Raw genomic sequence first — 25,693 nt, 5'->3', positions numbered from 1 at the left:
AAAGTGATTTATTTAAGGCTGGGGTTGTGGTGCAGTGGTAGAGCACTTGCCTAGCACGTGTAAGGCACTGGGTTCGATCCTCAGCACCACATAAAAATAAATCAAATAAAGGTATTGTGTGTCCACCTGAAACTAATTATTTTTAAAAATGATTTATTTAACAAAATTGCTATGGTTTACATCTTACTGCATCAATCCAAAAGTGCATATGTTCACTTATTTTCCTGTGTATTGCCCCATATGCTATATGAAGACAGAAATCTTAACCATCTTCTCTGGATATAATACCAAAATAGAGTACAATGCCTGTCACAAATGAGGCCCTCAGTGAATGTTTACTGAATGAAGGATCTTGTCTTGCAAACCAGAAGCCTACTTATTTTCTCTGTCTCAGTTCACAGTACCACCATCTATGTAGCTACCCAGCGTCATATTAGATTGCTCCTTTTGCCTAAATCTTCACATTCAGGAGTTCACAAGGGTCTATCAATTTTTCCCTTTATATATTTCTTGTATCTATTCTCTCCTCTCAGCCCTTACTGCCTCAGTACTACCTTGACATTCATTATCTCTTTCCTAAATTATGCCTCTAATCTCAACCCACTGCAATTCACTGTCATCCTGTCACCAATCTGACACTTCCAACATGCAAATCTGAGCATGTAACTCCTTCTCCCAAAAACTTTTAAATGATTCCCACAACACAGGAGATAAAAAAATCTACCCTCTTGGGCTGGGATTGTGGCTCTGGGCTGGGATTGTGGCTCTGGGCTGGGATTGTGGCTCAGTGGTAGAGCACTTGCCTAGCATGTGTGAGGCACTGGGTTTGATTCTCAGCACCACATACAAACAAATAAAATTAAAAAGCTCATCAACAACTAAAAAAAAAACTTTAAAAAAATCTATCCTCTTTTCTATGACATATAAAGCACTAGGCCCTAGGCCGTTACCAATCTCAACAGTACCTTTACTCAGCCTTCCTTACCAAACATGTTTTTGTCACTGAGAGTAAAAATAATAATCCAGCATTGCATCTACTTTTTGCATTCTGTTTGGAATATCCTCCTACCCGACCTCTTAGTGTTATCTGCCATACTCCTCTGAGCACTATATCTTCTGTGAGGCCTTTCAACCTCCTCAGACAGGCTTGTAGGCTCCATCCCTTATTTCTAGCATATCCTCCAACCCTTCTACTATAGCAATCAACAAGTTCTAGACTTGTTGCATGTCAACTGTAAGTGCCTACAGATCAGGAACATTATTTCTTCATCTTCACAGTCCCAGTGTCTGCCACAGTACTAGGAAACTGCTGGCAAATACAGGAAAAAAATCTTCAAAAGATGACAAAAGAAACAAGAGCTGTAAGAGATGACAGAAAGCAAAGTTCTTCATTGTTATGTTTTCTCTCCTTCACAGAACATGAATAGTTTTACACCTAGGAGTATTCCCCAGAGTTCTCTGCCCGAATCCCTGTCCACCCCACACATGTCTGTTATGTGCTGCCCACCAACTGTTTCTGTATGCTCTTTGCTTTCTGCCTCTGTGCCTCTGCTCACCAAGCCCTTTCCTCCTATCTCCCAATATCTAAAATCTTTAATGTCCATCTCAAAATATTTTTTCTCACCCAAAAAGACTTAAACAAAATTATCTTCCAATGAATTTATTCCTCCTTAGAACTACCATGATATGTGCCTTTCTTTTGGCACATATCACTTTTTGTCTTCAAAGGCAGCATAATGTAGAGATTGGGAACACAAGCTCTGAAATTATACCACCTGAATTGAATACTCATTCTTCTATTGGCTCTACAAAACTTTAGTCAATATTTTAACTTCTTATGCCTCTGTGTCCTCATCTACAAAATGATAACAATAACTCTATCTTATCTTACAACATTTTTTTTGGAGGGTGGGGTATCAGGGATTGAACCCAGGGGTGCTTAAGCACTGAGTTGAATCCCAGTCCCTTTTTTTTCTCAATTTTTTTTAATGTTGATGGACTTTATTTTATTCATTTATTTATATGCACTGCTGAGAATCGAACACAATGCCTCACACACTGAGCTACAACCCCAGCCCTTATATCTTGAGACAGGGTCTTACTCAGTTGCTTAGGACCTCACTAAATTGCTGAGGCTGGCCTTGAACCTTTGAACCTGCAATCCTCCTGCCTCAGCCTCCTGAGCTGCAGGGATTATGGTGGTACATAATGCACCGTAGGGATTATGCCCGGCTCACAGCAAAATTTTGAGAATTAAATAAGTTAGTTCACTAAAGTTCTTATAATAATCCCTGGTACATAACAAATGTTATGTGAGTAAATATTAAAGTTATTATTTAAAGATTAGTCTTTATTATTATTTTATTTAATTAGTGTTTAACAAACCATACTCCATAGGCATATAATAGGCATTATCTTAATATATGTTCAAAGAAAAATAAGTTCAGGAAGTATTGGGTTAAGCAGACTAAAATAGCCACATTTACCAGAATTCTTCTCAGAACCTTAAATGTGATTACATGTGAATTTCTATGACGATGGTGGTAGTGATAGGGTTGAGTAACATTTGGTATCTTACATTTATTCATGACCATGAAACTCTTCCCTCTAGACTATCTAACAGTACTATTGTTTCCAGAAATATATACTTTAGAAAGTATCAGAATAAATACTTAATGAAGTACTAAGTATAACAATATAGTATATCTGGCACAAATACACAATACATTATATATTACTGTATATACTATACATATACACAATATAATATATTCTATTTAATATACTGTGTGTGTGTATATATGTATTACCATGTATACAGTATATTGTATATACTGTGTATATAAAATACAGTATATCTGACACAGATATATTATACTAATGTGGACGACAGCAGTTTCAATTTTTCACGAAGGCAAATTATTTTTCAATAAAACTATTGAGTTCATAAATGCCCCAAAATCATGACATAAAAAATTCCATGAACAAGGCTGGGGTTGTGGCTACAGCACTTGACTGGCATGTGTAAGGCACTGGGTTCGATTCTCAGCACCACAAATAAATAAATTAATTAAATAAAGGTCTATCATCAACTTAAAAAAAAAAAATTCCATGAACAAAAATGCTTTAAAAAATATTTAATGGGGCTGGGGTTGTGGCTCAGCTATAGTACTCATCTAGCATGTGTGAGGCCCTGGGTTCGATCCTCAGCACCACATAAAAATAAATAAAAATAAATGTATTGTGTCCAACTACTTCTAAAAAATATATATTTAAAAATAAAGTTGAGCCAAGTATGGTGGCACATGCCTATAATTCCCAGCTGCTTGGGAGCCTGAGCCAGAGGATTACAAATTTGAGGCCCTAGGAAATTAACAAGACTCAGTCTCAAAATTTAAAAAAAAGCTGGGGATATAGCTCAGTGCATGAAGCTCTGAGTTCCATGCCCAGCATTGAAAAGAAAAAAAGAAGATAAATCAATATTTTATAATATTTTTGAGAATCTGTATATGATGAAGAATAAAAGACAATTTCTCAAATTGATGTCAAATGTTATCTAACATGAGGACCACAATTGTATATTACTGAACAACAGGAATGTTCCATTTAAGAAACATATATACCAGAGTTTAATTCTTCCTAAGCACAACTTTCTACATGGTTAGCTCACAATTATGCCACGATGTAGGGTTAAATAGGGTTATTATTATCATTACAGAAAAATGTCTGGATAAAGGAGATAAAAAAGGAGGAAGATAATAATTTTGCCTCCTATCAATTAATAAAATAGTTTCACATATTACTCTATGTACCAACAAAGATCTCAGATCTTTAGAAAATCTATCTAATCTCAGCCAATATTAAATCTAAATTAAGTCAATAAATGACATTGTTCATTAACAAGTCAACAAATGCCAATATTATGCGCTGACATATTATTGAGTCCATAATGAATCTCACTGAAAAACTAAGGTGCATCTCTTACCAACAAGTCCATGATCTATGACAATACACAGATAGAGACCAAAAAAGAATATAATGACTAGACATAAAAAACAACAAGGAGGGGCTGGGATTGTAGCTCAGTGGCAGAACACTTGACTCACACATGTGAGACACTGGGTTTGATCCTCAGCACCACATAAAAATACATAAACAAAATAAAGATATCGTATCTATGTATAACACATGCATCTAAAAAGGGAATTCTAAGCTTCATCGGAGTTTCGAAAGAACATAAAATCTTTTTAAAAAATATTTATTTATTTATGTATTTTTTTAGTTTTAGGTCAACATATTATTTTGTTTTTATGTGATGCTGAGGATCGAACCCAGTGCCTCATGCATGCTAGGCGAGCACTCTACCACTGAGCCACAATCTCAGCCCCTGATACATAAAATCTGTATACATGAAAGATTTAGAGATTTATCAACCTGTTTTTTACAGAAAAGGAAAAACCTGATGGGACTGACCAAAGATCAAAGAGTAAGCCATGCTTGAAGAAAACACAGAATACAGAATTTCTCTTTTTTAAACCAATTCTTATATCTTTTATAATAATAATAATAATAATAATAATGAGGAGGAGGAGGAGGAGAGGAAAAGGAGGAAGAGAAGGAGGAAAACCAAGTATTAGAACTAGTGGCACAGGAAAAGGGGTGTGCAAGATGAGTTTTCAATACAAAGAAACTTGCCACACAGACCCAGGGTATTACCTCAGTAACTTTTCTTTCTACTTCTGTTCCATCCACATAATATACATCTGTGATGACACGGGTGACAACTGTACGCACTTCACGGATTGTTCTCAAGTGGCGATGCAAGACATGGCCATGTGGAGGCTGAGGCATATCAAACTCTTCTTCCCCCTATGACAGATACAGAACACAAGCACAGGTCTAACGGTAAATGCCAGAATCACAAATCAACTTAATAATGAGTGCTGTTCAGAGGATTCATGAATCTAACATGATGAAACTTTCCAGCTGCTTTGCTTTCTATTTATCTATAGATAAGTCAGAAAATGGACCAGCTATATAGTCAGACACTAGAAAGATATGTGTCAGCATGCCTTGATGTGAAATGACCTAATACTGCTTATGTCTACGGGTATTTAAGCAAATTTTGTTACTTAAAAGTACATTATTCTTAGATTATAATCCTTCTCATTTTGATGATGCCTTGTTAATTAACATACAAATTTACAGTTCCAACTGTTCTTTAGATAAAAAGCAATGCCAACTGAACTTTATGAACTTCTATTGTTCACACATTTCTACTACTCTTATCCTCTCACCTACTCAATTTTTACTAGTACTCACAGTTCCCTACACTATCCTAGGAACCTGTTCTTCCTCTAACCTCACTTTCATCAGTCCCATTGTCTCTAGTCTTAGCCTCTTTCCTTTAGTTCCCAGTCACTTTGGACCCTTCCCTATCTCTCTATGCCTGTCACTGTTCTTTCTGATTCTATTACTGTGATACACTTTATTTTCTACTGTCTGAATTCCTGGAAATGCTGGTGAAACAGATTTAGAGGAGAGATAATTAATTAGTTCTAATAATTAGAACAAAGGATGTGAAATGGAAACAGAAGGAAAAGACTATGGAGAAAATTGTAGGACCCAGACTGTATCCTTGCTTTCTATTCCACTAAAGGCCTATTTGACAAACTCTAGCACTAGTCCACTTTTCCTAAAATAATACCCACTGTAGAGTTAACTATAATTTTCACCACCCTAACTCTATCCTGGATACGCTGCTTATCTTTGAACAAAACTATACAAAACTTCTAAGAGTTGTCATTAGGAAGAAGTGTTACAACTTAAATTCTCTGAGTATTCAGTCAAAAGCAAGGCATCTGAAGTGTTCTGGTATGCTCTCACCTGGCTATGGAGTGACTCTGTATCATCCCCAGAAGCACTGACTGGTTTCTCACCACTTCCCCTCTCAGTCTGCACGGTGGCATCTTGTTTTCCAGAGGTCTGATCCACAGTACTGGTCCCCTGCTCACATACATTCTTTACTGTCTGGGTTGCAGCTGAAACTGTTTCTGGGACCCACAGAGAATGTTCCATGGTCTGGATTCCTATATTATTTTGGGTAGGCCTTTCAATCAAGGCCTTACTAGATTTTTCCTGATTGGTGTTCTGTCCTTTCTGGACTTCTTGTACATCCAACTCCATCGCTTCTTCTTGAGGGCTGGATGGCCCCTGTGTGATCCTCTGATGTGAGGCAAGAGAGGCAGAATCCTCAACAGGACTGATGGGCTTCATAGGCTGTTCACTCTGCCTGATCCTTTGATCAACTTCCAATTTTTCTTTCTCCTCCTCTTCTTGAGTACTTGGAAAATGGAGTAAGTTCCCCCTAAAATTAAAACAATGTGTTGTGGTGTGAACATGGTTCCTTCTCTTTTAAACTCATGTGGTCATATGGGATTAAGAGGGTTGAAACTTAATCCAACTTTCACATTTTAGAGGTGGGACTTGAGAGATAATTAAGAATAGATAAGGTCATAAGGGTAGGTTCCGCACAAGTAAATAGTGGTAGCCTTATAAGGATAGAGACCTGAGCTAATACATGCAACTCCCTCTCTTTTATAATGTAATGCCCTGCCCTATCATGAGACTCTTGACAGCAAGGCCACAACCAGATGCAGCCCCTTGACTTAGGAACAGAACTATGATCCAAATAAACCTCCTTTCTTTATAACCTACCCACACCGTGTACTATGTTATTAGCAACAGAAAATGGATGAAGTGAACCAGGATGTTGTGTCAAATAAGACAGAGAACAAAAGAGAAACAGAGAATGTATAGTGGCAATGGGGAACTCAGACAATTTTAGTAACACAAGGATGAGAGAAATTACTATGGCCAAGCACATCACTTTGTGAGGCCCATCATAATTGCATTCCTATGAACAAGTAATGGTAGCAGGACCATTCCATCATGAGGCTAAAATGGTCATATCATTTCTTCCTAACAGTAGTTATGACCACTGAAACCTAATGCAGGAAAATAAGGTGAAAATTAAGATGTAGAGACATCACTGAAGTCACAGACAATATAAGTCAGTTTAGAGTTCTACTTCAAAAAAAAAAAAATCAACTAGGTTAAGATGTCTCATTTGTTAATGAATAGGTCTAAGATTCCTTAACTGATACCTAGCATTACAGATACCATTTATCTCCTCCTGGCTAATAACTTTAAGAAATCAAATCCAATCTTTAAAGGAGAAAGTTGTTGGTGAGATTCTGGTTTTGCTAGCTAAATGGGTATATTTACAGATAAAATTTCAAAGACAGTTCTCAAAGATATAGTCCATTTCTTCTCATTAGTCTTTCCACTTAGGCATCAGTGATTTGCTCATTTATTCCACAAGCATTTGCGGAATGTCTCCTATAAATTAAATATCATGCTTTCTGAAGTGACTAGGAACTTAAATGTCCTTAACAATTCTCCAAAATAAAAAGGGCCCAGGCTAACTCCAAATTAGGAGGTTACATAGAAATTCATCTTATTCATCTTTATATTTAAAACATGTAACATATAGCTCAAAACGAGTGCTTAATACATGTAGGCTGAACAAAAGAATGAATATTCTCTGAATCAATAAGCTGAAAACTCTACTTAAGGTTAAATAAACAGTGATTGAGGGTGTAGCACAGTGGCAGAGCGCTCACCTAGCACACATGAGGCACTCAATCCTCAGCACCACATAAAAATAAATAAAGGTATTATGTCCATCTACAACTAAAAATTTTTAAAAAGACTAAATAAACATACACTAGTGCATTTTTAGTCTATATAACATTTAAATAGCCAGAATAAAGATTAAAAAATCCATTCGGAATTAACCATGCTGAGATCACATCTAGAATATGTTTCAGTTTGGGGTATCACATTTTATAAGGCATAAACTGAAAAAAATCCTTAGATAACCTTGAGACTGTAGAAACCACATCGTACTGTTTGTTGCTTTAAGTATTTGGCCAAAGAAAGACCGAATTTGGGCTTTCTCCTATTTGGGAGCAGCTCTCATTCTTAGCAGCTGAACTCACCTAGGTAGAAAGAATAAAGGAAGCATGAATAGCTCTTTAGGGCTTGCTTTGCTCTGGATCTCGAATGAGGAAAAGAAAACATTTCTAAGGTTTCTATGTTGTTCAGTTCAGTTTAATATAATAGAAGATTGAGGAAGGATAAGGAATAAACTTCTGTGCTCTCAGGAACTTCAGCTGAATGTGGATCTATGCTCCAATGAAGAAGAGACACTCATAATGAGTAGCACCTACTTCTAACAAGGCTTATAAATGATCATATATAAAAAAGTACTGTATAGATATGTAACCAATACTAGTTGCACAAAATAAAGCAATTAAAGAGATTCAATTTGCCAGGTGCAGTGACTTATGCCTGTAATCAGGAGGCAGAGGCAGGAGGATTGTGAGTTCAAAGCCATCCTCAGCAATTTAGCGAGGCGCTAAGCAACTCAATGAGACCCTGACTCTAATAAATACAAAATAGGGCTAGGGATGTGGCTCAGTGGTTGAGTGCCCCTAAGTTCAATCCCTGGTATTCCAAAAAAAAAAAAAAAAACCAAGAGACTCAATTCACCTTCTATATGAATTGAATATTTATGTTTAAACCTTAAGATATCTAACATATCATTAGTTAAGCAAAAATGAAGGTAAGTCAAAAGCCAAAAGGGTCAGGATTCAATTAATGATTTCAATTACCATTACTTCCCACCCTTGAGTAAGATTACACATTTTACCTCATATCTGTGTCCACTCAAAACTCATAAATTAAATTCTATCCCCCGAGGTAATTTTATTCAGGGGTAAGGCCTTTTTGAGTAAGGTCATGAGGGCAGAACCCTCATGAATGCCCTTATAAAGGAGACCTCAGAGAGCTTCCTCACAGAAAGTGAGGCCCTTGCTCTCACCAGACATCAAGTTTGCCAAAGCTTTAAGACTTTCCAAAACAATAAGAAATTTCTGTTGTTCATAAGTTACCCAGTGTAATGACAGCTTGTAACAGCAGCCCAAAGAGACTAAGACATGATGATAAATTAATAAGAGCAATACAAAACAGAAGCAAAAAAAAATAATTGCTTTCTGGGTGTTTAAAACCAAAAACTTGGGACAAAGTCAAGGAAGTAAAAGAGCTAAGGAAAAAGCAGCCAACATTTTGGCCCTTGCCCTCTAAGGTCAGCCAGGATACACAGAAAAAGGGGACCCCTCTCTGGGCCCTGCAACTCTGGTTAGTAGAGAGGACTCTAGAGAACAGTAAGCCAATCAGTGTACATTCTACAAAGAGGAGGGTCACTGGAGACAGAAATGTCCCTGATACTTTCAAGAGAAGCCACAAGTGGTCAGCCAGAGCCTGAGCCATCCTGGCAGGTGGCACCACTGGTAGAGGAAAGCTAAAGGAGCCAAGAGGCTTCGCACACATCTCCAAGAGTGATCTCTGAGGAATCTAAGCTGACTCTTAAGTAAAGCTGGAGGCTATGAAGGAAGGGTTCTTGTGTGAGAGTGTCTAATAATAATGATCACTAGAGTTGCAAATCTGTCCTGAGTTAATTTGAGTCTGATTTCATAGACCTACAAATCTTCCTAATCTCTTATACACTGAAGATCTTGATCTGTTTTCCACTGATAAGATTGAGTTACTGTCCTCATGGTTTTCAGAGACTGACTGAAATACTAATTGTTTTTGTGCTAATTGTTTACAGAAAAATTAATGCTTTGCTATTTTTATTGTTGTCTTAGCATGATCCCTACCCCTATGTATGTCTTATCCAGTCACCTGCTATCTGCCACTGTAGACCTATGAACTACTCTGACGCTGAATGCCCTTAATTGTCCACATCCCACCTAGAACAAGGATAGAGAACAAGGACTTTGAGTTACTTCCCCCATCTTCACCCCATTTCACCAGGAAGTAGCTTTGAGATATTATCACCCACTTTCCATCAAAGTGGAAGCCAGAAATTGACAGTGGAGAGATGTAACAGGGGTTCACTTGATGCTTTGACTATATTCCTTGTGGCTTTGAAACTTACATGTTTTCTTCATTTTCCCAATCTTCTTCTCCCAGACCTTTTCCTCCCTGATTTTCTTTTCCTTAACCTCTTCCTTCCTGCTCTTCTCCTCCCGGCTCTTCTTTTCCCTGATCTCCCCTCCCTAATCTCATTTTCTCTGAATCACCTCTTTTAAAAACCCTGTTCCCCATGATGGGCAGAATCACAGCCTTTGGGACAGGAGTTCCCTGTGTTTCTCCTCTGCTAGCAAAGCAATTAACTTTTTCTTTTTTCTAAAAAAAAAAAAAAAAAAAAAAAGCCATAATTGCAACATATATATTGCAAAAAGTGTTGTCCCACTCCTACCAAGTTTATAAATCTTTAGATAAAAACAAAGCCATAAAAAAAATCCACCATGAAAATGGATATTAATGTCCCAATAATCACCAAAGGAAGAATCTTTGGCATCAGAAAAGAGCTTTATAAGCAAGGAAATCCAATAAATTATAAGTAGTACACACTTCTTTCTCCATTAGTTACAGCTACATGATTGTACTCTGATCACTATATACCAAGATTTGGAAACAGATGTTAAGAAAGCAAATTTTAGCAGGAAAAAAGCCTGGATAAAATTAATCCAAAGTGAATCAGGGAAGAATAAATAAGTCTCCACTTTAAGAAAGTTGTAACCATTCAGTTCTGTGTATAGGTCTGACTATAGAACAACTGCAATCAAATCCAGATTGCTTCCCATATCCTGTTCTACCAAAGGTTAATGTTCCTAACATTTTTTTGTTAGTTTTCTTCTTTTTCCCTTTGCCCCTCTATTTTTTTTTTTTGAGAATTTTAACATTTATTTATTTTTTCTTTGTTCTCGGCGGACACAATATCTTTGTTTGTATGTGGTGCTGAGGATCGAACCTGGGCCGCATGCACGCTAAGCGAGCACGCTACGGCTTGAGCCACATCCCCAGCCCCTGCCCCTCTATTTTAAATCACTCTAATAAAAAGGATACAATGCCATCAATAAATTTAGTAAAAGCTAGACCATGATACCACTTTTAGAATCACACAAAGTGATATTTGACACAATGAGTCTTTTTTTGAACACAAAAGAGGCTCTGATTTTCTTGCCATCAAGGCCAATGAAGTCCTAAGAATATCAACAAGCTCATATTTAATAATCAGATTACCCAGTAAAGGCACTGACATGTCTCTTCTAACTACTTCTAGAACACAGAAAAAATGCTACCAATACACTATTAGGGATATACCTACTAACAAATTATCATCACATAATCTAGTTATAAAAATCAATGAATTCTAGAGATGAAAGATACTACTTAATAATGAAAATACAAGTTTACTTCCATTGCCATTTCTTTTTCCCCTATGCTAAATGTAAGAATCATATATTCCCAACATGGTACTTTGTAATAATTTAAATAGAAAAGAAACACTTTGACTCAAGAGATTTTCTGTTGTTTGCTTTTACTTGCTTCAGAGTATCCTAAAAGGTTATGAAATAAAGAAATTATGGAAAAATCAATTCATTAAGGTTGAAAAACTTTTTAAATTTGAGATATTAAGCATCTCATATGTTGCCCTATAGGAAACTATGAGAATAAAAATCTGATAAAAGCAAACATTATTTCTTCAGCTAAGAAAAAAAAAACAAACCTCAGAACAGAATAACACATTAAATTTATGAAGACTGAGTCATTTTGAACTAATTCAACTGGCAGATAAAATCTGTATCTATACAATATTTACTAAAATTTCTCATAACATCTCATTTATGACTCAATCCACATGTCCTAGTTCCTCAGACTGAAAAAAAAAAAAATAAGCTCAAGCTCACAAAACAGTAGCAGTACATATGAATTTTGGTATCAACCAAAATTGATATACCCCCAAAAATGCTGTGAAAATAAATTTTACCTGATGGGTACAGAGGTGGGATCCTCACCCACAGTCTCATCCTCTTGTCGGGCTTCACAGATACAGCTAAACACGGACATGGTCTTCTGGGGACTAAGACAATACATAAGCAATATATGGTGTTAGTTTAGGAAGAAAAAGTACCTCTGGAGATTATCCTTTAAGCACAGAGGGAATCCCTTCCCTGCATTCCAAACACCAAAATGCAAATTCTTCATCATATTTCAAAGTAGCCTAATAAACTTTCAAGTAAGATTCACTGGAAATAAGGTAGACAGAGTACTATATTAAATACTATAAAGATGCTATCATTAAAATCCAGAATGTAAGAAACTATAGAATGTGAGAGATGGAGAGGGGAATATATAATTTTAAGAAAGCATTCAGACATATCAATCAAATGCAATTTTGACACAAACTGTAAAAAAAAAAATAAATGAGCAGAGAAATCTGACCACTGGATATTTGATGACACTAAGAAATCACTGTCAGTCAGGCTTAGTGGTACATGAATATAATCCCAGCAGCTCAAAAGGATAAGACAGGAGGATCACGAGTTCAAAGCCAGTCTCAACAACAGCAAGGTGCTAAGCAACTCAGTGAGACCCTCTCTAAATAAAATACAAAATAGGGCTGGGGATGTGGCTTAGTGGTCAAGTGCCCCTGAGTTCCCCAGTACCAAAAAAAAAAAAGAGAGAGAGAGAGAAAAGAAATCATTGTCAATTATGTGGTGGACTTTTTAAAATAAAAACCCTTATGTTTTAGAGATAGCATTAAAATATTTACAGATAAAATGACATAATGCTAGAATTATCTTCAAAATAATCCAGTGCAGAAGGGGGTGCTGGAAGTATTTAAAAGTGAAACAAGAATGGCCACAAGTTGGCAATCTTTGAAACATGGTCATGCTTTATATTTCTATTTTTGTTAGTTTCTATTACTCCTGAAACTTTCCATTGTAACATGATTGAGAAATACAGTGGTGCCAAGAAATTTGAATACAGTCCAGTAACAGGTAACACTTAAAAGTTTCACCTAAATGCAAAGGAAGCAGTGATCAGTTATAATATTCTAAAAAAAAAAAAAAGCTTACTTTTAAGTGACTTCTTATGGTGAACTCAAAGGTAAAAATCAATGATCAAAAATTTTAAAAAACATTTTCTTACATACCAAATTTGCTTCAGAAAGATACTAATGAATTTCATCTCATTCCATTATCTACTATCCCAACCCTCTGCTCAAGGTTTTTTTCTCCACCTTACATTATGCCCTAAGGGTTCAAAAGCTTCAGCATTACATTCTATCCCCTTTGAAAATGTACATATACAGGCTAATAACAATTGCCTGGCACACAATTCTGCTAAAGTCAAAGAGACCAGATACAAATGCCACTTTCTTCAACTTTTATGACCACATATCATTAATGGATCTTTTGGGCAAGGGGTATTGCACAGTGGTAGAGCACTAGCTTAACATGCACATGCCCTCAGTTAGATCCTCAGCACTGGAAAGTAAATAGCATGGGGGGGGGGAGTTTTCTACCAAATAAGAAACATAAGGTGCTCATTCAGATTAAATATATAAAAGTCCAGAGAGCAACTAAGACATGGCTAAGAATAGATCAAAGAATTTGGAGATGGGTCAACATAAATGAAGGTTGAATTTAGTATACTGACAAGTATTAAATTTTACTTTTAAAAATCCAGATATCTGTCAAACATGTTGGTAAATGCCTGTAATCCCAGCAACTCTAGAGGCTGAGGCAGGAGAATAGCAAGTCTGAGGCCAGCCTGGACAACTCAGCAACACCCCTGTCTCAAAGTTAAAAAACAAACAAACAAACTTAAAAAGGGCTAGGAGATATAGTTTAGTGGTAGGGTGCCTGGATTCAATCCCAATCTATTTTATCTATTTATCTATCTATCTATCTATCTATCTATCTCCCCCTCTGTTACCCTCAAAGCCATGGTTCAGTTTGCTGCCTAACTTTGAAACCTCAGGATTACTTTTCATTCTCTCTCTCTCTCTCTCTCTCTCTCTCTCTCACACACACACACACACACACACACACACACACACACACACAGAGATTTTTCTTTAAAAAATTTAAACATGTGACAATAGTAAATCTGCATTCACAAATAACAACCACTGGCTATAACTGAACAAGGACATACTGTTTTAAATGGGGCACTTATTCAGTTTGCCATTCTCAACACTCCAATAGTCTTGTACCTAGTCTATTTTACTTACTTAAAGTACCTGTCTAGCCTCTGATTTGAGAAACCTGACCCTTATTTAACCAACTACTGTTAATGTTTTCATGCTGGATGACTCTGGTCAAAAATAAATGAAACAATTCTCTCACAGCCACAAGATGGCAAAGCTTCACCATGAAAACCATAGTAGGGGATAACACTTTCCTCAAAGCATTACGGCATTCGTGACAAAGCAAAAATAACAGCTCAACATAGTAGTTAATTTGGCAGAAAGAAGAGAGAAAGGCCTAAGGCCTGTGGATGAGTACAAAAGAGCAGAAGGAACAACGTCCACAGTTCATTCTTGTTCAGTCCTCTATTTTCTCACCAAAAGCAAGAACAATGGGGAAGAGGGGCGCACTCTCATGAATAAGAGAGCAAAGTCCTCTAAACACTGAGTTTTAGGACAATAAGCCTTAAATAGCAAAGTCTTGGACTTAAAAAGTATTAATAAGAAAGCCTCTGATCAAGTCAAAACATTCCTCAATCTATGCTGGAGTTTCATGCTAAGTTTGTATATCTGTTGATAAATCATCTTCCCTTCATTACTAGAAGCTTTATATTGAACTCCTCTAAATAGCAACCAGTTCTGGTTACCTGGCAACAGCCTCAGCAACAGCAGACTCATTTTTTCTTTCAACAGTTGCAGGCTCTGATAAAAACAAAAGAGAGGAAAGAGAAACAGAATTCAGTATCACAACTAAAAACCTTTATCCTGCTCTACTAGTATCCACAACAAATAACAAAAAGAAATAGAAATAAGACTAATACATGAACATAAACAAATTTCTTATAATTTAATGGTAAGTTTTTCTCAATTCTACCAATTAATTCTAATTTCCCACAGAAAACGAGTCAGTCTGAACAGAAATATAATAGTAACGTTTAAAATGAAAATTTTAAAAAAATAATAAAATTTAAGCTTCTCCTGAATCCCAATTCATCTCTCCCCATATAAAAAATTTTAAAATTAGCCAGGAATGGTGGTTTACACCTATAATCCAGCGACTTAGGAGGCTGAGGCAGGAGGATTGCGAATTCAAGACCAACCTCAGAAACTTAGTATAGCACTAAGGACTTACTAAGACACTATCTCACAATAAAACATTAAAAAAAGCACTGGGGATATGGCTAGGTAATTAAGTGACCCTGAGTTCAATCCCTGGTACCAAAACAAACAAAAAAAAAATATATATGTGTGTGTGTGTGTGTGTGTGTGTGTGTGTGTATATATTTAAGTCATAAAAATAATTTGAAGCAATTTAAGAATTTAAAAAAGAAAATTAAAATATATTTTAATAAAAAAGATAAAAAGGGCTGGAGTTTTAGCTCATTGCTAGAGCACTTGTCTTGCAAGTGTGAGGCACTGGGTTGGATCCTAGCACCGCATAAAAACAAATAAAGGCATTGAGTCTATATACAACTAAAAAAAAAAAAAAAAGAAAGAAAGAAAGAGAGCCGGGTGTAGTAGTGCACGCCTGTTATCCCATGGCCTGGGAGGCTGAGGCAGGAAAATTGGGAGTTCAAAGCCAACCTCAGCAATTTAATGAGGCCCTAAGCAACTCAGTGAGACCTTGCCCCAAAATAAAATACAAAAAATAGCTAGAGATGTGGCTCAGTGGTTAAGCACCCTGGGTTCAATCCCAGGTACAAAAAAAAAAAAAAAAGACATAAAGGAAAATATTTTGGGTTGATGTGCAAATATAGTACCATTTTAGGAATACCTATAAACAGAAGGTACCCAAGTTCTTCCCAAAGGACTTTAAAAAAAGACATTTGAAAAATAAGATACATTTCCAAGAAAGAACCTACACCAAAGATTTAAGGATGATACTAAAAAGACTCATTTTCATACGAATGTCACTAATGTCAAGGGATTTTCACTTAGAATTTATTCTGCTCTTAGAAAAAAATTACCCTTAAATATTTTTTAATATTTCTAAAATATTTGTGATTCAATGAAATCTAGTCCATCAAGAAGGCAAGTGAATTTCAGCGGTTAAAGCCTTGGCTCTGAAACAGAAACCTAGTTCCATGTCCAAGTTCCTGCACTTAGTCCAATCTGGGGGTAAACTACTTTGTTGTTCGTAGTCTCCTCATGTAGTAGAGATAAACCACGACCATCCTTGTAGATTTGTGACTACAGTGCATACTACTGTGCCCTCAATACTGGGAAAGGTGGTATTGTTTACAGATGTGATCATCCTTAATATTTTTTCTTCCCAATTGTTATTTCAGATCTACAGTAAGATTCAAGGCTACCACATTTCTTCCCTCACCCCCTACTGCACTTTGGCACCATGGATTGAACCCAGGGACATTTAACCACTGAACCACACAGCCAGCCCTTTCTTATATTTTTTTTACAGACAGGGTCTCATTGAGTTGCTTGGGACTTTTTAAGTTGCTGAGGCTGGATTTGAATTTGCACTCCTCCTGCCTCAGCCTCCCAAGCCTCTGGAATTACAGGTGTGCACCACCTCACCCAGCATACTCTTTCTTGATGAGCTCTTATTTTTCTAGAAAAAAATGATTAAAAAAAGATGGAATCATGTACTACTTTCCCATTAATTATTCAAGTCAATAAGCACTGAATGGCAGAATAACATTAGAGTTTTAGAACTAGACCACTTGGATATGAATCCAGGTTCTTCTGTGTGACTAGAGAAGGTGCTCAACCTTCTTGTGCCTCAGTTTCCTCATCTATGAAATGAGGATAATAACAGGACATACTCCACAGGTTATGAGATTTAATAGCTATACATGTAAAGTGTCTGACAAAAGCTCAAAATTTATTAGCTAAAAGTATTCCCTTTGGTATCAGAGAACAGAAGTCCCTCTTATTCAGTAGGGTGCACTGGCCTACACCTGAAATCCTAATGGCTAAGAAAGCAGGAGGATTGCAGGTTTGAGCCAGCCTGGGCAATTTAGTTAGACCTTGTCTCAAAATAAAATAAAAGGAGCTAGATATATAGTTCAGTGCACAAGGCCCTGCGTTCAAAACCCAGTACAGCCAAATAAAAAAGCCTACCTACTCTATGCATTCTTTGAAAGCTTTCCTTCCCAACTCCTTCAGGACCTTGATTCATCAACTGTATTACCTGTCCCCTCATCTTTAACCTATATTCTCCATTCTGGATCCTTCCTTCAGTATAAACTTATTCAGGTCTCTCCCAAGTAAAAATAATAAATTATCCCTCAACCCTCCATTTCCCTATAACTTACCACATTTTCTTTTCCTTTCTCATATAAACTTAAATATATACTTTCAGTTATAGTTGGATACAATATCTTTATTTATTTTTATGTGGTGCTGAGGACTAAATCCAGTGCCTCACACATGTGAGGCGGGCACTCTACCAATGAGCTCCAGCCCCAGCCCTCTCACATAAACTTCTTAAAAGTATGGAGTTCATTTGTTGCTCATTTTTCTCTTCATTCCCATTTTTCCCCAATTATCTTCTTTATAGCTAACCACTGCACTGAAATGGCTCTTGTCTAAGTTAGCAAATGAATCCTAATTGCCAAATCCAACTACATTTTCAGGCACATCTTTCTAGACGTCAGTTCCTGTATCTGATATTATCTTCTTGTAACTCTCTTCCCTGTAGGTTTCCATCACTTCATGCTACTCACCCATTTTTTTCTCCTCTCTGAACGTTCCTTTACAATCTCTTCTATGAGACTCCTTCCCCTTCTAGCCCCCTTAAACAGCATTAGAATTAGATCTGACTCAAAGTCCAGTCAACCTTTTATCAATTATGACATTAGGCACATAACTTAAAAACCATTCTGTTTCCCACCAATAAAATGGGAAGATGGTTGCCTATCCTGGCCCACTATTATGAAAATGAGATGATACAATATATGTATAAAGTAATTTTTTTCTGCTCCTATTTACTTTCACTTTAACTAGCCCCATGGTTCTATTCTGTTCACCTCTCAAATTAATCCCCTCATCTATATCCCATCTACCAATAACCCCACTTCCTGGTTAAAGAATGGTAGGATTTTGCAAGGCAGAAGAATAGGAAATGGGCTAGGCAAACAACAGAATCATCTTGTACAAAATTTTAAAACACATAACTAATCCTTCTAAAAAAGCAAACATGATCCTACAACTTTCCTGTCTAAATTCTTAAGCTTCTCAGCATGATGTGAAACGGCTTTCAGAACCTGGTTCTATTCTGCATTCACTTCCTGGTACTCTCCTGTTTCCCAGCCATACCAAACAATTTACAATTCATATGAGAAAGAGTCAACACAAATCTACAATGTAAAATCCACAATTCAAATTTTCTACCTTCTTATGAATTATTTCTGAATGTGAAAAACAATTACTTAATGAAAACACAAGTTTAATACAGAAATACAAGGAAACAACAGAGACTATAAAATGGCATATCTTCAGTTACATGACAGGAACTAGCCAAAAGCAAAGAATTAAATCTATAAGAATAACCTGGCATGGTGACACACGCCTGTAATATCAGCGACTCAGGAGGCTGAGGCAGAAGGATCACAAGTTCAAGGCCAGCCTCAGCAATTTAGTGAGGCCCTGTCTCAAAATAAAAAATAAAAAGGACTGGAAATACAACTCAGTGGTAAAGTGCCCCTGAGTAGTTCAATCCCCAGTATCAAAACAGAAACCAAAAAAATTGAGAATAGGACTTAACAAATCTAGTTAAATTATAAAAGTACCAATCATTATAAACAGAAGATAACCAATACTTCCCAGATGATTTAGAACTACTAATTACCCAAGATTAATATAAAATGAAACTTACTTTCCAGGCTAAACTGCAAAGACTCTTCGCTCGCCTCTGTCTCCGGACTGACCAGTTTCATTCTCAGACACAGTTTCTCATCCACTTCTGGAGCAGCCCCTTTTTCACTCCCAAGTATGGGATCATTGGTCTCAACCATACTTTCAGACATGACATCACTGTTTGCTACTGTGCTTTCTGGATAGTTGCTAATACCTGAAAGAAGGGAGGCAGGGAGGAAGAAAGAAAGAACACTAAAATACAAACAAGAAAAACAGCAATTCAAGGTCATCAATTTGCCTGTTTGGCTCCAAAACTCTGCAGGATTGAAGGGGTTCCTAGGATAGATCCTGTCACAAGTATCAACAACTACGAACTAGTATTGACACCTGGTCTTAAGAGGAGCAACAGGATTCAGTTCCACTTCTGCATCTGGACAAAGGATGCTGCATGAGCCCTCAGCCAACCCACATCTGCCAGCATCAGGCATAGGTAGCAGGAGACTCCAGACGGCATGATTGTTACCTCCCAGCACTGACTAGAGAAAACAAATAGGTTAATGTAGAAGTCTACTGGCTGCTTCAGGGAAGGAGGATCTAAGTCTTGCCCTGTCAAGCAGCAGACTGACGAGTAGCCAGGTTTCTGAATAAATAGTACTTCTACCTTACTTTTCATCTCTTCCTTATAAAACAATTTTGTATAACTACTTAGCGCTCAGATTATACTGCTCTACAAATAATGTGATAAAATTCTTATATGTAATTCTCCCTCTTCCATCCCTCCACCCTTTCTTTCATTCTTTTCATCACCTCTTATATCTTGGGAGCAAAATCATACAATCAAACACCAAGCCCTATTCTTCTAAACAACAACAACAAAAAATTAACTTCATCAGTCAGGCCCAACTCCACAGATCTAAAAATATCACTTGCACAAAGAATGATAACTCCAAAAGCCTGCCTTAAAAAAAAAAAATCACTTTTTTTTTTTTAAATTCACTCACCAATAGGAGTACTATGTCTCTTGGGCTCCAATTTTAGGTGCCCTATAAGAGGTGGGGTTGCGCCAGTCAATGGTGGGATAATATCACCTTCTTTAGGCAAAGTGAAATGAAATGGGGTTTCTGAAATAAAAAATGAAAACAAAACAATGATAAACAGAAGTATAAAATAAGTAAAATGAGGACAGCTACAAAAAATCTCAATTGCTCTTTCCTTTGTTCCCAAATTCTATTCTATTCCTATCACCTTCACCAAGTCTCCAAATTAATCTCCTACTATTTTCTCTGCTCTCTTTAGAGCCATCAACAATAGGACTGACAAAAAATATATGACCAGACAACAAACAGAAGTCCCAAATTTGGAAGACCTGAGGAACACAGGGTCAAAAGGAACATAAAAACATCTGAACTTCAAACAGTACATCTGGAGATACACAGTGATGAAAATTTGGATAGGTTCAAGTAGAATCTGGATAATAGAATTCACTGCAGTGCTAATGAACCCAAGGAGTTCATTTACAATCCTTAGCAGTCTATAGGATTCTCCAAAGAGAAGTTTGATGTTAATACTTAATAATCTGCAAAAGAAGTAACAAAGGGGGGGGGGCACTGGGGTTGTGGCTCAGCAATAGAATGCTCATCTAGCACATGTGAGGCACTGGATTCAATCCACAGCACCACATAAAAATAATAAATAAAACAAAGGTATTGTGTCCAATTATAACTAAAAAAAAATTTCAAAAAAAAAAAGAGGTAACAAAGGATCTCATGGCTCAAAGGACTTCAAAATACTCATTTATTTTAAAAATAAAAATCTGAGGGTTTAGGATTCAGGAGTATTGATCACTCACTCTAGGCCAAAGTAGTAATGTTCACATCTAAATCTCTGCATAATGATGAATTCCACACATGAGCATCCCCCTTTACACATTTTGGTTAGTTGTTATTAAATTATTATAAAAAAACATCCGTTAAGATACAAACTACTTTTTAATTAGGTCCCAGGTCCAAAATTTTGCTAATCAGAATGAGCAAATTGCCAAAATCATATTTTCTGGTTTCCTAATTGTTTTATCTCTTTTAATAAAGTGATCATGTTTGGGGAAAATAAGAATTGTGCTAGAATATTCTCTTAAATCTAATATATTGAAAATTGTTATTACTTTCTTGGGCTAGTTCAAAATAGTGATGCTCGAGCACACCCAGTCAAAACTATTTATGAAAATGGTTTCTCTCTCTTATCTTCATCCACTTCACCTTTATTCTTGTTTTTTTGGTTTTGTTTTTTGGTACCCAAACTGAACCTTGGGAGCTCACTGAGCCACAACCCCAACACTTTTTGAGACAAGTTCCCACTAAATTGCTTAGGTCCTCACTAACTTGCTGAGGCTGGCTTTGAACTTGGCAATCCTCCGTCCTCGGTCTTCTAAGTCACTGGGATCACAGGCATAAGCCACTATGCCCAGCTCCCACTTTTATTCTTACTAATACCAACTATCTTGATACTTCTTTCCTTTAAAAAAACAAACAAACTTACATCTATGAGGAAAATAAATTAGTGACCGGATGAAAAGAGAAAATGAAACAGTCTCTGGAAATAAAAGAAAATATATATGCTCAGCTAAAGAAATTATAAAGAGTGTGAATGGAGAATCTCAACATTACACTAATTGGCAAAGATTTTCACCATAGTTACCGAAGGGAAAACACATCAGGTGGATAAATATTCATTTTCTGCTGATTCCTTACAACAAAGAATTTGGAAGAAATATAGAAACTACAACGATAAAACACCTCAGAAAGCCTCATTCCTGAAAGAATCAAGAATGAAAGATTACCTTTACTGTATTCTTGACAGAAACCATCTTCTATATTATAACTAATAATCCAGACTTTTGAAAACTCAGTATTTAACCCTTCAAGTAGATCCTTTTATGTGACATGCCATAATATGTAAATGTAATCTGTAAGCATTAATTATTGAAAATTGTTTCCTGGTAAAAAAGTTTCCTTTGCACAGTAGCAGGTAAGACTTATTAAAAGTATTTTAAGCTGGGCATGACAGTACACCCCTATCTCAAATGAAATTTTTAAAAAAGGGCTGTAGTTCAGTTGTAGAGTGCCCCTGGGTTCAATCCCCATAACCACCCCGCGCCCCCCACCACCCCCACCCCCCACAACACACACACAATTAAGACCATTTATCTAACTGCATCATTACAACCTAATAGAAAATTGAGACTTTTACAGGCCCTGGAGGCAGCACTGCCACTATCTTCACCCAGTCTTCACTGTCTCATTTTCACCTCCACATAAAAATAAAACAAATAAAAAGAAGTATTTTAAAAAAAAATCACATTTATACTCCATGTATGTATAATATGTCAAAATACATTCTACATCTAAGCAATAGGAATAAACTGTGACTACTCTAGACAAACCAAAAGGTTTGATAGATACAATGTGGTCCAAATGCCATTTTCTCATTTTTATATCCCTACAAACTTGTTAAGTTTGTATTTTGTGTTTCTTATTTTTTGCTTTTGGAGTTTGTTTTGTTTTTATATTATGCTAACTGGAGATTTAGAAAGTTTGAATTCTTGCAGCTAATGTCACACATGATATCCTACCAATATTTTACAAAGTAATCTATGTTCTGATGCCGAATTTCATAAAACAGACTAAAAAACAAGAATCAATATCTTTTCTAGTTTAAAATATACATATATTAAAGGCTGGGGACATAGCTCAGTGGTAGAGCACTTGTCTGGCATGCACAAGATTCCCTAGCACCACCACTAAGAAAAGATATATATGTTGAACCAGATTTGGAAATTTTACTTAATGGCCATAGGAGGAAACAACCAGGAACTGCATACTCAGTAACAGAGTTTTGAATATGATTTTATTATTTAAAAATATCCTTGTACTTCAAAATAATTGTGGAAATATAAAAATATATTAGGGCTTCAGGTGTAGGTTAGTGGCAAAGCATTTCCTAGCATGTGCCAGGCCTTAGGTTTGATATCAACACTGGAAAAAAAATTAAATGTACATATAAAACAATTCTACACACACACACACTCTCTCTCTCTCTCACACACACACATATTTATATGTGAGAAGAGAACGTATGCACAAAAGTAGGACTTAAGAAAAAAGAAAAAAAAAAGATGGGTAAAACTTGTAAATACTCATATGACTACTCCTGAGTTACAAAGCTGATTAATCTCAAATGATCTCTGATACAAATAATTGCATCTATAAATGCCATCTACAACTTGCAACAAAATCTTATTAAAATTTCCCAAATATTATTGGCCGTTCATAAACATAAATTCAAACTAATGTTCAGCTCTGATACAAGCATTTAGTTCTATCTTTCATTATAAATGATTATCTGTTCGTATACTTAGAACAATATACATCACACTCACCGCTAGAACTTTCACAGAAGCTTTGTGAAACATGAGCCGAGGCCTTGTCAAGCTGCTGGGCATCTATACCTGAGCCTAACTGCTTTGCATTAGCCATTTTTGAGTCTTCTGTTAATGAGTTATCTGTTTTCTCTTGAGGTTGGGGCTGTTTCATTTCCTGGTCAGGTCTGGAAGGTTCATCTGCTCTCACTAAAGGCAAGGGAAGATGTGGAGAGTCTTCCTCTACAGGTTCCTTTTCTGTAGTTGCCGATTTCACTTCTCCCTCGTATTCCATACTCTTTTCTTCCTGGGGATCTAATCTATTCTCAGTACATGGTTCTATTTCTGGAGCAACATCCTCCCACAACTGGGAATCTGAACATTTCTCCACTCCCTCCAAAGGTTCACAAGAAACATCAACTCTGGGAGATGGCTCCTTCACATCTACAATGACAACACTGGAGTCTTCTGAAGTTGCTTCTTCCCAAGCTTCCTGATCCTTATGTTCTAATTCTTGGTCAAGTACTGGCAGCTTCTGAGGGGAATCAATACTAATCACACTGGTTTCAACTTCCATAGCCTCTGGGCATTCTTGTTTCTGAATTTCCTTTTGAAGACACAATCCTTGGGATTGACTTTCAGTCAGAGAGAGGTGCAAAGGAACACTCCCCATATTTTCTTCTTTGGGCTCCTCTTTGTGACTTTCACAAGGAGTTTCAGGGATTTCTTCTACTTCAGACCCTGAAGACCCCTCCTCTGCATGGTGTTCTTTAATTTCCATAGCTTCCTCCTGATCTAAGACACTAGAAAGTGCTTCAGATCGAGTAGCTGGAGAAGGAACTGCCTGACTCCCTGAATCACAAGTGAGATCAATACAAACATCTTCTGCAACAGTTTCTTCTCTGCCTCTGCAACCAGTGCCTAAAATACTAATGTCATCTCTGTTCTCTGTGTCATCTCCTTTGATTTTAGCATCATTCTGACTCAGTTCTACTTGACCATCCTGTGCTGGATTCATCAAGATACTATCATTTTCAGCAGGAACAAGTTTGGAATTGAGAACAGGAGACAAGGGTTCAGTATCCTCAATCTGTGTGTTTTCTCCATCTTCATCAATCCTGTGAGAACTCAAGCTCTCCATATTTGGAGACTGACTACATTCACTTGTAGAAAGCATCAACTTGCAAGAATCCCCTGTCAAAGAGTGCCCAAGATCCTCAGTAGAATTCTTTGGTTCAATCTCTGAGGTTTTAGAACACTCAACAGTCAAAGATGAACTATGCAAATCTCCACCTTTCTTCCCATTATTCGATCTTTCTTCCAAACTTGGTGATGGAATGAAAATGTCCTAAGGAAGAATAAAAAGTGACAAATTACCACAATCATATTTCTTTTATATCTAACTCTTGCATTCATCTAAAATTTCTAAATCAAGAATTAAAGTACTCTATGAATTAAAGTAGTGGGGGGGGCGCTGAGGTTGTGGCTCAGTGGTAGAGTGTTCGCCTACCACAGGCAAGGCCCTGGGTTTGATCCTCAGCACATCATATAAATAAATAAATAAAGGTATTGTATCCAACTACAACTAAAAAATAAATTTTTTTTTAAAGAGAGAGTGAGAGAGGAGAGAGAGAGAGAGAGAGAGAGAGAGAGAGAGAGAGAGAGAGAGAATTTTTAATATTTATTTTTTAGTTCTCGGCGGACACAACATCTTTGTTGGTATGTGGTGCTGAGGATCGAACCCGGGCCACAAGCATGCCAGACCAGCGCGCTACTGCCTGAGCCACATTCCCAGCCCAAAAAATAAATATTTTTAAAAAATAAAAACAAAAAAATAAAAGTACTCTATGGGCTACGAGTTGTAGCACAGTGGTAGAGCACTTGCCTAGCACGTGTGAGGCACTGGGTTCAATTCTCAGTACCACATAAAAATAAATTTTTAAAAAAAGTATTAAAAAAAAAGAAATAAATTCAGAAATACAAAGTTCAAATCACCAGTCTTTTATCTACACAAGACACCGTTTTGGGCCTTATAAAATCAGTGATAGAGAATAGGCATAATCCAAACAAAAACCTAAAAGCGCTACCTTACCCTTTCAAGAGTAGGAAGACACTTAAGTTTAATTGTATACCATCAAGCTACCAAACTTGAGTCATGCATATGATGGGCTCTGTTACATAACAATCTTTGGGATATAGGATATAAAGAGCCCATTTCAGATCTCATAAAGTAGGAGTATGTACTCATTTTACTTTCTACTATCTCACAACACACTAGCATTCACAAA

General features: G+C 36.6%; 1 protein-coding gene across 11 annotated transcripts in view; it reads right to left on the bottom strand.

The window, feature by feature from the left end:
* Tp53bp1 (tumor protein p53 binding protein 1) overlaps positions 1-25,693 on the bottom strand; it is a 96,224-nt gene that overhangs the window by 18,061 nt on the left and 52,470 nt on the right. For 8 of the 11 annotated variants that reach the window (XR_013438814.1, XM_013358133.4, XM_078049701.1 and 5 more), the window contains 7 exons: positions 23,427-24,753; positions 19,993-20,112; positions 19,011-19,205; positions 14,821-14,875; positions 11,966-12,058; positions 5,887-6,367; positions 4,717-4,869 (listed from right to left, as the gene is read on the bottom strand). Coding sequence is in view for 10 of the 11 variants with exons in the window: in XM_013358133.4 (XP_013213587.1) it covers positions 4,717-4,869; positions 5,887-6,367; positions 11,966-12,058; positions 14,821-14,875; positions 19,011-19,205; positions 19,993-20,112; positions 23,427-24,753 (2,424 nt within the window). In the remaining variant the exon portion in view is untranslated. The other 3 variants (XM_021726226.3, XM_040274204.2, XM_078049703.1) reach the window with 2 other exon arrangements.

Source organism: Ictidomys tridecemlineatus, chromosome 5, assembly GCF_052094955.1.
Source record: "Ictidomys tridecemlineatus isolate mIctTri1 chromosome 5, mIctTri1.hap1, whole genome shotgun sequence".
Classification (NCBI taxonomy): domain Eukaryota; kingdom Metazoa; phylum Chordata; class Mammalia; order Rodentia; family Sciuridae; genus Ictidomys; species Ictidomys tridecemlineatus.
The sequence above is the reverse complement of the archived record's forward strand: the minus strand, read 5'-3'. Positions and strand labels throughout refer to the sequence as shown.